Source organism: Saccostrea cucullata, unplaced genomic scaffold (assembly GCF_032062105.1).
Source record: "Saccostrea cucullata isolate Sc308-1 unplaced genomic scaffold, CSIRO_AGI_Scuc_v1 ctg2159, whole genome shotgun sequence".
NCBI lineage: Eukaryota > Metazoa > Mollusca > Bivalvia > Ostreida > Ostreidae > Saccostrea > Saccostrea cuccullata.
In genome coordinates, this window is record NW_026918473.1 from 35332 (window position 1) to 50109 (window position 14778).

A 14778-nucleotide genomic window follows, 5' to 3' on the forward strand; every position below is an offset into this window, starting at 1 on the left:
ATATCAAATGAAAGGTCTTGACACAAGATTTTAATATGAAAAGTGTGAAAGCACTAGCCCTAACCCTCAAAAGTTATACTGTACAGCAGGAAATTAACTCGCGGGGTAAATATTCGCTATATTCGCGGAAAAAGAAATTCCGCGAATTCAACATACAGTGAATAATTCTTGAAAAGATTTATAAGGATAAACTGAAATTTTATTATCTTCTGTGATTATATGTAGACTGTCATTATAATTATGAGAGTGTATACAAACAGGTAGTTGGTGGTGTTTTGTAAAGCTTATTAATTGTTAAAATAATTTCTATAGCTAACGATTATGGTAGTGTTGCCATCTAGTAGACGTGCAATGTAATTATTTAATTAAACAAGCTTGTATAATTTCATGCGTGCGTATCACTCAGTAATTACCTTTAATCAATGTACTTCCGAAGTAAACAGGTTAAAGACAATTAATAAATTTCAATTTTATGATTAAAAGTTCAACAATTTGACTACTATAATATTTGGACTCGGAAATAAAAAATATTCTGAATGCGTAACATTATTTTGACTTCAAATTTAATCGGGCTCAAAATTGACACAATATATAGACTTGCCTTTCCTGTCTGATATGCGCGATATACATGAACAGACTTTCGTAAGATAGAGACTGAAAATAACAGTTCACACAATATATACTTAAAGAAAAATACTTGCAAGTACTGTTAAAAAAATGTATGTTTTTTTTTTTCCTTTCCGCGAATTCAAACGACCGCGATTTGCTGAAAATTGAACAAATCGCAATCTTTTCCGACCGCGATTTTAACCTGCTATTCAGTAATCAAGATTTGTTTTTTTTAATTCAGTCAAACTCCAAGGTCAAAGGGTCAAAGTTCTTGGTATCCAATGAAGGGTCTTCTCACAAGGATTACATATGTAAAGTATGAGAGCACTAGTCCTTAGCGTTCAAGAGTTATGGCAAAGGTTAAAGTTTTTTTCCTAAGTACGGAAATCTCCTTGGTCAAGGTCAAAAGGTCAGGTTTATTGTTTTCTTATGAAAAAAACATATGTGAAGTATGAAAGCCTTAGCCCTAAATCTTCAAAGGTTATTCCCAAGGTTACCAATGTTCAAAAGAAGGTCAATCTCCAAGGTCAACGCCAAAGGGTCAAATTTGGTAATATCTAAAGAAAGGTCTTGTCATTAGGATCAAATATGTTAAGAATGAATGCACTAGCCCTAACACTTTTAAAGTTATGGTAAAGGTTTGCTTTTTTAAACGTAGGCCAAACTCCAAGGTCAAAGTCAAAGTTCTTGGTATCCAATGAAGTGTCTTCTCACTAGGATTACATATGTAAAGTATAAATGCACTAGTCCTTACTGTTCAAAAGTTATGGCCAAAGATAAAGTTTTCTGATAAGTACGGAAATCTTCAAGGTCAAAAGGTCAAAGTCACAAAAAATAGATATATGAAGTACAGAATTCCGGGTATCTACTGTTGAAAAGATATGACCACAACTAAGGTCTGGAATTTTTGTGTAAAAGTGGGTTAAACTCCAAGGTCAAGTCAAAAGATAAAATTTGGTGGTACCCAAAGTAAGGTCTTGTCACAAGGAATACACATGTGAAATATGAAAGTCATAGTTCCATTAGATCAAACGTTATGGGCAAGGTTAAAGTTTTTGCAGATAGAAAAACAGAGAGACAGACAGAGAGACATCTAGACAGACACGACAAAAACTATATACCCCCGAAAGTTCTATAACGGGGGCATAATTAGTTCTTTCACAGGAAAAGACTAATCGGACATAATAATCATGTAGAGAGCTTATATCCCAGTAAACGGATTTCACAAAACATCGATGCTTTTAAAATCATAAAATTAGTTGATCATTCCCGGCATGGGGACTTACCATTTTTATTCTGTTCCAAATTCTTATTAGTCTGTTTACAACCTGGAGATAAAATTACGTATATGTTATTTTCAATGAAAGAGTCTCAAATGATTTTAAACATGCATGTGAATTGCTCATAAATCTTTTATAAAATGCTCTATGTCTTTCCCCTTTGTCTCTTTAACTGTCAACAATTTAAACATAACTTAAATGTTTTGTAGTGAACAAAAAATGTCATCTATAAAAGAAAGGGGGAAAGAGGTACATCGTCAGTCTAAATCAGTCTAATATGAACCCAGTGCATTGTTGTAAAAGAAAAAAATATTTCTAGTCCACCTCTTTGTAAATGAGAAATGGTGAAAAATAAAAACAAAAAAAACAAAACACTAAAACCTGGAATGTTATTTAGTATGATTAGTTAAAAACAATTGAAGATTCGCCAAGAACATATGGTCGATACAATGACCCTGTCAGCAACCACAATTTATCATCGAGTCAAATCCTGACTGAAGTTTTCATTCTTCGGAGAAAAATGAAATGAAAGCGCTAACGTTTTTCAACTTGTGTTGTCGTTTTTTTCTTTTTTTCAAATATTTATTGACGGACACTGTGTCTATTATATAATTTATTATATACACATTTTGGATATATAGATAGAGATATAGAATAATTAAACTAATGGTTCTAATTTTTAGACGGTGGCTATATATAGCCACAGGCTATTGCTGCTGGTCTGGGCGATGAATGTAAACACACGGGGACCCTAGCGGAGATTTTTGCAGAGTCAAAATAATGAAAGAAGACTTGTTTCCATGTTTGAAAATAAAATTTACATAGTTAACAAATACTTTCAAGTTATTTCAAACACAAAGCGTAATTCCTGATATTTGCTGTTATCAATATTTCTCGCCTCATGAATATTCATTGAGTTACGCCGAACTACAACTAACTCGTACACCAACCGACTCGTATATTCGTATGCAAACTACAGAAGTCAATTCGTACATAATTTTTTCGTTTTTTTTTTCTCCCACATGTACGAAAAGTCATATCGTACACAGATTGTGTTAGTTTAGAATTAATATTATTGACAGAATATTTGATGAAAAAATATTTGTAGAATTGTTTCACTTTGTAACTCCAAAATCAAATAATTATAATTGCTAAGTAACACACACGCGGCTATTTCTTAAATACTAATTTGTGGCATTTTTATACAATAAAACTTAAGTAGTTTATTGTAATTTAACTGAGTCTTTTGATTGTTTGAATTACTAGTAATTTCTAATTTTTGTTTACAATACTATATTTGCTAACCTTTGCGGAATTTTTCACAAATTTCTTTCTTCATCAGCACAACCAAGAAGGCAAGGATAACAAATTGAAACGAACTGACGATAATAAACACATATGCTGTCCAACTGCTCTCTTTTGAACTGTAAAAAAAATATAGCATAAAAACACACCCCCCCCTCTCTCTCCCTCTCTCTCGACTTGAGAATATAGTAAACATACATGTAATATTAGAACAACAGCGCCCTCTATAATAACTAATACAAAGCCCGTCTCGTCTCGTTTGATCTGAAGATCCGCGCCTGTCAACTCGACGTGATACGACCCTTCGTATCAAGTTACTGTTATAATAATATATATGTATCACATGGAAAATAAATTTACATGGAAAGATAGTCACCTTATTTTTCTCGTATCCATAAATATGTTCTTGTATCTATAACACTGTTGATCTAAATAAAAGGAAATATATGAAATGATTAGATATATGCTGTATTTATATTTCTGCAGTTTTAGAAACATTTTATACCTGACATTACATTTATAGGCTTCGTTGGACGGGTATCTTCGTGGACATTTGCGTGTGCCATTTAACTTCAGATATTCGAATCCTTCGTCGTAAATTTCTGCTACTTGTTTCATTTGTATGTTTTATTCTGGACAATATCCTAAAAATTGCATAAATATTTTTGTTACATGTATCTTAAAAATAACAACTTTTTTGTTTTCACTTTTTTATGTTGACCATTTTATATTTATTGCCTATACTTAAGCATGTAAAATTAAATTTTACGTTGATAAAGACATACCTTGTAAGTAGAAAATAGATGCACAAACTTCTAATGTTTTGTTTTTCCAGTGATCCATTAAACAATGATATTTGAATTTATTCCGAGAAGTACAGTTCTGAATTGCCGCAATGCTCTCACAGTTCTTCCGTTCAGCTGCCATTTCCCACTCTTCTTGGCTTGTCGGACAATTGGATACGTACGAAATAGTCGGCATCGATGCAGGACAGCTTAAAACGGTATCAAAGATCTGAAATTATAGACAGAGTTTCCGTTATTTTATTCATCATGACAAGGAGTACACATTGGGTGTGGCTGGTGGACAGGGGATGCTAAATCCTCAACGGCACCAGATTCCACCTTTCATGTTTTAAATGTCCTTGTTTGATTTGCTCCAACATTCATATTATATATTTAAAGAAATTTCGAGCTTGAATACTATTTGTTATTTCCATTTATCCCATGTTTACCCCTTTATCCCGTGGATATGACTCATTGGATAAATAGAGGATATTCAATGTTTTGTAGTTGAATATGGAATTTATTTCACGAGTGGGACAGGATTTTTGATATTTTCACAAGTGCGAAGCACGAGTGAAAATATCAAAAATCCTGTCTCACGAGTGAAATAAATTCCATATTCAACTACAAAACATTGAATTTTCTGTTTATTACATTTTTAACAAAAATCTTTGATTTTTCCTCTGCCTCTGTCTTTTTGTAATACAGTCATAGGTTCATGACGTCATAGTTGAGCGAATGAAACGACATAGCTATGTTAGGTGAAAATACTGTAAACATGGATTAAGCAACATATTTTTGGTAATTTTGACAGTTTTATTTGCTGTCAGGATGGTTTCTTTATTTTTATCTATCTTATATTTGGCCAAAGAAGATTTTAATTACACCAATCTTCGTTATGGGAATGGAAATCGAGAGTTTTCCCGCACTTCTGATATTCGTCATACTGTGACAGGATATCATTTTGATATCCTATCACACTGTGAAAGGATATCATTTTTATTCAATGAATAAATTACAGTATTTCACGGGTAAAAATATAATAAATTTTTCATATCCCACACTTAAGTGCAGTTATGACGTCACAATGGTTTTTGCGTTAGCGTGATGAAGTAAAATATAACGGAGTCCCTTATAAAATCAGTGTAAAACATCAGTTGTGAAGTAATAAACATGGGATAAAAAGAATCTCCCATGATTTGTAATTGGATATGATTTTTATCCAACTCGTTGTGTGTTTTTATCCCACAAAAAACACACACACACAACTCGTTGGATAAAAATCTATCCAACTACAAATCATAGGGAGATCCTATATATATTTCAGCTTACCAAATTTGTTTTGCTTAATTTTCCAAAATTGTTTTGTTGCTAATCTTAAATTTATGCTACTTAAAATTTAATAATAGATGTAAAAACAAAGAAAAATATTTTCGAATTTCTATTATTTCAAGCATTAAATATCAACAAGGTGGCAACAAATTGGAAATTTATATAAAGACTTCTTATTCATTGAAATTGGGAAAAGAATTATGGTAATTTTAGAAAAGCTAAAATAAAAAGAATTCGGCATAACATGCGTCTTGTCCATTCAAATGGTGAGTACACATTTATCTTCAGAAAAATATTTTATACACATACACTTTCACACTCTTGTGTTATTAATGTTTACTTGTTCAAAATTATACATGTATGACTTTGACCTTGTATTACAGAGAAGTACTGCCGTAGTCCAGTCCTAGCTTTTATGATTATTAATAATTAAACAGTGTTTAAATAAAATCCCTCTCTCTCTCTCTCTCTCTCTCTCTCTCTCTCTCTCTCTCTTTCTCTCATGCTTACTTAAAAGTTCTAAATATCAAGCGTCACGTTACATGTAGGTCTGCATTTTTGAAAACTGATTTCAGAGGCACAAAAGTGTTAATAATTTGTTGTTCTGTATTTTTTATTACTACCTCAGACAGAAAACCACTATAGTTAGAGTACAATACACGGCCTTACCTGAATGAGAACAACTAGGAAATGTAAGCACGTGTGTTTTTCCTTTCCTCTTCCCATGTTTTGAAAATATAATGAAGCTGGAAAAAAATAATAATATAATATTAAAAACAGTCTTTATTTATCCAAGATGGCATATTAAGCAAACATGGTAAACGAGATAAAAAGTCGTGCAAATGACATAACTGTACGAAAGAGATTTTTAGCTTGCGCTCGTGCGAACGACATATTTCCAACATAAGAAGAAACAAAAACAGTCGGATATCTTTAATATACTAATATTACTATAAACCACTGTATATTACAATTGATCTTAACACAGGCATTTTGTTGCATTGGATACACTGCGAAGCTTTGAAACATTGTAAACATTTAAGTACTATTCTGAACACAGACAACCAGTAGCAAAAAACTACCCTTAATCAGGAAACTATGGTGTTATTTTACATCTCATTTTCTCTAAAAATTTTCCCATGCATGGATCCAGATCCCCCCCCCCCCTTTCCGATAGTTAGGCGAATGGGGGTGTATTCCATATCAATTAAAATAAGTGTCGGATTTTTTTTACATTAATTTTTTTAAAAGTATTTCTATATAAAAGTATAATTTCTCCGCTATTCTTCATGGGAATTTATTAACGCCGAAAAAATTAAACCAATACCAATAATTTTCTTTCGTGTCATATATTTTCAACATTTTTTTAATCTTGTATATTTCTTATGAAAAAAAATATTTTAAACATTCTTTTTGGGTTAACAATCGTAAAATCAATGCATTTATTTATTACTGATATTATTTATTATTAATAAATTAAAGATACATGTGTTTTCAGATGAAATTTTTGACTTGAGCGTGTTCTCGGCAAGGAAGATTCAATGTATATCTCCTATATTAAGATCGATCATTGATTATTACTATTTAACTACAAGTCAGCAATATTTCAGGAACAAGTATATATATTTCTATTTTCATCTTTACACATACAAAATGCATATTTTTGGACAAACATCTTTTTATGTCAAAAATATCGGACAACTTTGACAGTTATCATCTATCGTAGACACTGATTGCTTATTTGTTTTATTTTTTAGGTAACCCCCCCCCCAAAAAAAAGGGGGGGGGGGAGAAAAAGAAACTAAAAAAAATATAATAAGACAAATTTTTGGGCAAAATCTTTTCATTAGAAATTATCAACATATTAATGCACGTGAAATATCTCCGAAACCAAAGAATTTTCGATTGCTTAAATGGGCATGCGCCAAATGAAATCCATGCTCAAAGAAAATTTTTAAATCATGCTGTGACGAAAAAATCAACTTGTTTGTTTTTTAAATATATATTTTAAAAGCCATTTTTCTATTTTCTTTCGGTTAACTGTTAAGTTTTCCGTTCCGAGTATTAGCAACACTCTGTTGTCAGTTAGGTTTCACTTTCGATTTCACTTTCGGTGTTTTTTATACCAAAGAAGATCCTACATGTACTCAAGATTTCTCACAAAATTCTTTGTCACATCAAAAATTTTGTAATTAAATGTTAAATAAATAAAGATTCAGATTTTTTTTTCTCTTCTATTTTGTTCACGGGAAACCCATAATGTTTGACAGTTTTATTTTATTTTCTATACCGATGAAGTGAAAAATGGCTTTATTTATTTAAAACCGCTCGCTTAGTCACTGTTCTGTGGAATCAGTTCACCGATGTAAGCGGACGCATGCACACAGAGGTCGGTAGACAAAAAAAATCCGTGTACTTCTTCGGCAGGAGAAAAAGATGCCAAATGAAAAATATGGAGATAGCAAACAGTATATTCAAGATCAAAAGTCCATAAAAAAATTATAAACGGAGTAGAGCAATCACGGACCTCCGAAAAATTAGAGGTGCATGGAATCAAGTGCCATGGAGGAGTGAACATCCCCTGCCGATCAGTACCACCCGACGTATTAGTACATGAGCCACTGGGGGTTGTCGGTACCATTTTGGGTGAATAAACTTTATAGTGATATTTGGTAAGGTATACCCCTAAATAGTGAGAAAATGTATGATAGCATCTTATCCGTTGTGGCTTCAATGCTGGAGACAGAGTTATTGGCCTTAATTTCTTCAAATGTGGTATCCTGAGTTAAAAATATTTACAACCTCCAAAGTATTTGTCTTACAGTTGCCAACCGTGATTGAAAGTTCTACTAGTACGTTCAATCACTCAGAGATATGAGGATACCCATATTAAAAGAGCATTAACTGAGTTACTGAACTTGAATCTAACAAAATTTGCATATTTTCCCACCTTTATTCAACCATCACCCCATAAATCTGTATAACTGGAATAAAAAGGCGAGAGGTAAATGCTTCTAACTTGGTCATCAAATCTTCAGAAAGGTCTCATTCTTTCCCTAGCCCTTGGAACATTTCTTGTACAGCGTTGCTACATATCATCAGTTTCAATGCACTTGATTTTCCTTTCCCAGCAAATGCACTTACAGTATCACATCCAGTGAAGAAGTGCAGCCCCACTAGTGCCCGACATGCTTCACTTCCGATGCTGGTGGCAACCTTGTTTATATCAACCAGTCTAGTGCGAGTTTTACTCCCACATTTCATGAACAGCCTTGTCATTGAATGCCAATGCCATGATGAAAACATCGGTGTCCTCTGAACAGATCTGTTAAGCACTATATCCATGTCTTCCTGCATGAGCTGCATGAAGAAGTAAGCGTCCATCTGCCTCTTCTTGAAGGCTCTGGAGATCTGTTATCTCCTCGTGGTCTTGAAATGTTATTTTATAACATTTTTCTATCAAGTTTACATAGATAACCTTTCCATGCAGCCTTTCTTTAAATTCTGGCTTCATCCATTCGTTCACTAGAAATTACCTGATGCTATTTTTGATTTTAATCGTGCTCAAGAAACTCCTCCACTGTTTGATGATTTGAGTGCAGGTTTCATTCTGCAGTTGATGGCCATCTTCTCCTCCTCGAAGTGATCTCTCACTGTTCTTGATTGAGTTCTCTATGAACGTGTCAAAAACAATATCTATCCTGTCACTGTTCACCCCGGCCCTTAGTGCCATTGAAAACATTGTGTTTGCAATATCTCCAAATGTATTCTGATCACCTTTCACCTTCTAAACTAAGCTCATCCCGTCTATCACTGACACAGAATTTTCTGGCAGTTGTTCGGCTACAGAAACATTCTTCTGTAATGCTGCTGCAAATGCAGCTTCGTTTGTCTTTCGCAGCATTCCATCTGGTGTGGATAGAGCCCACGACAATGGTCCTGATTGGGTACGAAAGAATACTCTCCATTTGTAGGTTACGACCTTGTACCATCACAATTATCCCACCAAACAAGGTTCTGTCAGCTTTCAAGATTGCTACGCGTCCATTTGATTTCAACTCCTGCTTCTGACTCAAATTGCTATATGTCAAGTCTTTGAGTCTTCATCGGGTCATGAAACTTTATATCTGGCAAATCTCCCTCCAGTCTTTCATTTCTAAAGTTTATCTAAGCTTCTTCACCAATCTGATAAGCATGCAATATGCCTGTCATTATTTCTCTTGGTGCAACCCTGGCAGTTGATATGCTCACAATATCCTGCTTCTCTACAAAAGGGTTGACCCATTCCTTTACCAAATTGACAACTGCTGACACAGCTTGTTTGTCTTTCTGAATGCTTGGACGTTGCAATTCTGTGTGAGATACACCTGAAGATTTTTCTCAAATCATATTCTGTAAAAGTCCTAGAAAGGAACTTCGATACTCTGCAGTACTATAGCAGCTATAGCTGAAGCTTTTAAACTGAATCGAACTGTTCCACAAGGTGTCTGTGTGTCCTTATTTAGGGTGATATCAGTTGTCTGATCCACAGGAATTCATCAAAAAGGGTTATTGTCAAATAAATATGTTCAAAACAAAACAAAAGGGTTATTGCCAAGCATTTGCACTGTAAATTGTCCATTTTGGAAGGCCTCACATACACATTGATGAATTTCCCTTGGATTTGTCATCTGAGCAAAATATGAAGAAAGATATCGCGCATAATTCAGTTTATCATATGCAAAACACCAGGGGATAAGTTTACGTACAGCGTAGAGATGCAGGTTCCGATTTCCTTCACGTGATGAACGAAGGAGACCAAGAATGACGTCTTAAACAAAATCAAAATATGACATCCAGAATGTAGACAGTTCCCCGTGACTAACACGAAGACGTTCGAGAAATTCTTATCATAAAAGTACAAGGCCCTGGAATAATTGACTTTGAAGCAGAGCTTTGTGATTTTATTGGTTGATGTCACTGGCCATGTCATTCACTTGATCCGGGAATGTTTTTATGTCAGCAGCCGTGTCTGGATAATTTTCCTCCACCCAAGGTAATAACTCGGACCAAGCCAATCTCAGGAGCGCCTCATAGATACACTTTTGTATTATAACAGCACGATTGTAATGCTTACCATCAAGGACACCATTTATGGACCCCTCAGCAACTATTCCGAACTCTATGCATATGTCCTTTAAACCGCTTTCCAAGAATCGATAACGCGTCACAAATAGTGTGGAATGTTCCAATTCTAAGCAAAAACGCTCTTTGTGTTTCATAACTATTTCAGTAGCTTTGGCATATAAAGTGCTTGATCCATTACTACAATATTGTTTCCAGATGTAGTTCTAGTCTAATCAGTTTTGACTGATTCAAAATCTCAAATACTGTAGACAAATCAGCTGCAGGGGCACGGATTGTAGGTAAGTTTTGAACAACATCCACCGAGATGAGTTCTTGATCCCTTATGCAGATGTTAGACCCAGTCGAACTTGGTACGTATATACAGACTGATTGCATTTACGGACTCATTGTAGAGCCAATATTGAATAATAAATGAACAGGGTAATAGCATGGTCTATATTAAAAAGATTTTCAAGGAAATATCATTCCAAAGAAGATGTAAATTGCGTTTTGAAAACCCATCTTTTTTCATAGACACAAATGATAGAACGAACAATTAGGGTTGGTGTATATAAACAGTTGATACAGCATTAAAGCCACAATCAATTGAATGCTATCATAATTTTTCTGAAGGTAGATATATTTATCCTTCAAAAAATAACTATGAAAATTATTCACCCAAGATGGTACCGATACCAAAAAATTCATGGCCTGGCTCATGGACTATATGCTCCTTGTCATTATCGGAGAATAACGGAAAGATCCGTCGTCATTTTCAAGTAATATATCCAAATATGAAACAGATTTTTCAGACTCTGTGGTATCTTTTATCTCAAGCTCACCAGGATATATCGTATCGACGTAAGCATGATAAAAATGGAAATTATAATTGTTAATTGATAATACGTCGTTGATATATCAAGATGTCGAGTTGAAGGCCACAACAAGTTTTTTCGTCTTTTCAAAGTGACACTGTAATTTTCGAATTTATCCAGTGGTAGTAATTACAATTTTTTTGTATTCACTGCCATCTGTTAAATTAAAAAATCACAATATGACAACCAACACAAATACATGCATAACTGCAATAAAATGTAAACAAAGGTAATTCAAGATAACCAGCGCGAACATGGGTCGCCATTCCACGCCGAAAGCAGTTAGATGTAACGAACTCCGGTGCTAATATCATGAATATCGTAGATTGTATAAGACAATATTATGGACTCTTTTGGTGTTGAATGTGGATTGTTATTCACCAGAAAAATATTCATATTGACCGAGGCGAAGCCGAGGTCATGATCAATATGGATCTTTTTCTGGTGAATAACAAACCATATTCGACACCAAAAGAGTCCATAATTGTTTTATATTATAGACGGGATTTGTATAAATAAGACATTGAAGGCTGTATGACGACACCATTTTCATTTGCGATCTTACATTGTTGAACATAAAAAACTCTCCAGATTACTGTTTGTTACATCCGTGTTTTCCTTTCCGAGTTTCGCTATGTGAAAATAATCCTGAAATAAGTGTGATAATAAATGTTTTTTGTTCAGATACGTAGCTCGCTGCGGCCGTTTCAACCGTTGTTTACAACGTTGTTTGATGTTTTGATTGTGACGTAAAAATGCCTTTGCACGCGCATTGACCCTCCGATAAATACGGCCTAAAATCCGGTGAATATGTAGTGTTATGAACTGTTTGCGTTTGTATAGATTATAAAGGAACTATAAATAGACTATAATATGTTGACGGTGTAACCGTTAGAGCGAGCGCAAACTCCTCTATTGCTTTAATTTAGATCGAGCTCGTCAAACCGCACGTGACATTTGGTGCGTCTAGACTCAGACGTCACATGATGTCGTATGTAAGTTACAAATACCAAGAAAAAACTGAACAGTGCTTAAAGTTAATGAAAAAAGTTACGTTTACAATTTATCTTCAATATGTATCCATTTAGTCAAGGCGAGTAAACTTTTTGTTGAACATTTGCCGCCATTCTCGCGAGAACGCAACTTTGTTTAGTGATGCTTTGTGGGTCAAAATTACTGGGGCAAAAAATTCTAAGGAATAAATGTGCAGTAGTCCGAATTTTCTCTTCGTTAAGGCGTTGTCGTTAGAGCTCGCAGTTACGAGCGTCGCTTCGCGACGCTCGCTGCACTCGCTATAATTATATCGAATATGGTATATACCTATTAACGATTCATGTTTAGTTTTAAATATGTCTCTTTCAGAAATCCAAGAAACTATCTCTGTATGGAATGTAACTTCATATAAAAGGGGACGTACTTTCATGGAAAAATTTCAAACAATTATTATTATCAGAGGATCTATTTTTTTCACTTTCATTATAATATTTGTGTTGGTAATAATCACCATGGTGAAGAGAGATGTAAAGTCTGGCCGAAGGAAGGAATTTGAATGTAACTTTGATTCTGAATTTAGCTCTTGTCATTTCTCACCGGACGAAACACTGCAAGGTACATGTACAACTTCCGCAAGATCTGTTCAAAGCTTTGATTTGAACGGGAAGTCGGTAGAATGTTACGAATTTGATATCTATGAAAATTTGTCTATTCAAGGGAACAGCTAGGGACGGAGGTTAGGATTCAATTCAAATCAACGATTCCTATATTAAAATCATATAAGAACTTGTCACAGAAATAGGTAAAGAACGTTGAATTGTTCATATTTATGTATATAATGTTGACTATATTGTAAAAATCGTACATTTTCTATATTCTGTATATTTTACATGTTTTATTTGAATAGAAAGGACATGGTTTTGTAACCGCTGAAACTGGCCCCTTATTTCATGTAAAAATCAGAACACATTTTAAACTGTGTTTGTAGTTAAAAACTTAAATTGATGATGGTTTTTAAACCATCAATAAATTTGATTCAAAGCACGCTAGACCACACAAGAGTGTGCAAGACATTTCCCGAATTTTCTCAACTCTGGTGGACTTTCGACAAAGAACTACGGACGACAGTATTGTTCTCCCGTCTACCTCCACGTCAATTTTCAAAAGTTTATATATTTAAATTATTTTCCTTATTTATATTCATATTTAGATAGATAAGGTAAATATGCTTCCCAATCTCAGCCATTCAATATATTTCTAACTGTTGTATCCAAGGAAAACAACACACAATCTTCTCTCATCTCTTTTAAAGAACATTTCAATATCAGTATCTTATTAATTTTGCTATTACTAATTTATTTTTTTTTCTTTCCAGTATATTAAAATAATTTATACCCAGTTATTAGACATTAAATGAGGGTTACCTATTGGCATAAAGTATGCTTTTAAAACGAACTAAAAAAAGATAGTGTAATTTCATATTGTTTAACCAATACTTGGTAACTGTATTACTAGCGTTCCCTTTGTAAGTGATTAAAATATTAGGTATAAACAAATTTTTAACTCGCAAAAAAATATATAATTACTAATGCTTAAAAAATTACCTTTATAAATCAGTTGTTCGAAAAAAAACTTCCTGTAAATCTTGAAAAAAAATTACTTTCGGTTTGCATATAACAAACCGTTAACTATCGTTAAGTGTTTAAATACCCGAAGGCTCAAAAATCGATATTTGCTATTTGCATAATCAGTAAAAAAGAAAACATTTTATCCGGCAGACGCCAAATAATTAATTGCCGGTGTAACGTTGAATTTTGAACCGGGTTGAAAATTGACCCGGGGGTCATTTTTCAACGTTGAAAACTGAGATCCAAGGTGTTGAATTTAGACCCTTGTCCGTTGAAAACTGAGCCGGGTCGTGGAATCTTGATCATAAAACCGGTTCAAAATTCAACAGTATAAAAACATATATTTATGACTAGGTTTTCTCAACTGTGATCGAATCCATAGGTCTGAGGCGCCGTTCAGGTATTTACTGCCAAAAAATGATATCACCTGTTCGAATAGGTGATATCACCTATTCAATTTCTGATATCACATATTCGAGTAAGTGATATCATCTATTCAGATTTTTAATACTTGTAGGTGATATAACCAATTAGAATGGGCGATATCACTTATTCGAATAAGTTATTTCACCCATTCAAACTTAATATTAGGTCATATCACCTATTTGAATAGGTGAAATAAACATATCATTTTAAAAATGGATATCATTTATTCGAATTGGTGACATCACCTATTCTAATTATGTATGAAATAACAACGGCTCCCAAGACTATAGGTCCCTAATTCTTATTTACGTTCACTTTTGTTTTATAACTTACTAGTATCATTCTAGGAGACAATGGATTACAGTGTTGTAATTAATTTTAAGCAACAGTAGTTTGTTTTGCTCACAAATTCATTTATTTCACTTATCTATCATGTATA

General features: G+C 33.7%; 1 protein-coding gene and 1 long non-coding RNA gene across 2 annotated transcripts in view; both read right to left on the reverse strand.

Annotated features, from left to right (window-relative positions):
• Window positions 1-1872: 1872 nt before the first annotated feature.
• Window positions 1873-3852, reverse strand: LOC134266648 (uncharacterized). The gene is made up of 4 exons (XM_062748868.1): window positions 3710-3852; window positions 3571-3622; window positions 3195-3313; window positions 1873-1937 (listed from the first exon to the last, which is right to left on the reverse strand). The coding sequence occupies exons 1-4, from the start codon at window positions 3810-3812 to the stop codon at window positions 1873-1875; spliced, it is 339 nt and encodes a 112-aa protein (XP_062604852.1). The 5' UTR covers window positions 3813-3852.
• A 132-nt stretch (window positions 3853-3984) lies between these two features.
• The window catches only part of LOC134266605 (uncharacterized), a 43439-nt gene continuing 32645 nt past the window's right edge, over window positions 3985-14778 (reverse strand). The window contains exons 2-3 of the long non-coding RNA XR_009992005.1: window positions 5981-6057; window positions 3985-4208 (exon numbers count right to left, since the gene is read on the reverse strand). This is a non-coding gene — a long non-coding RNA (uncharacterized LOC134266605). The remainder of the gene's footprint in view (window positions 4209-5980; window positions 6058-14778) is intronic.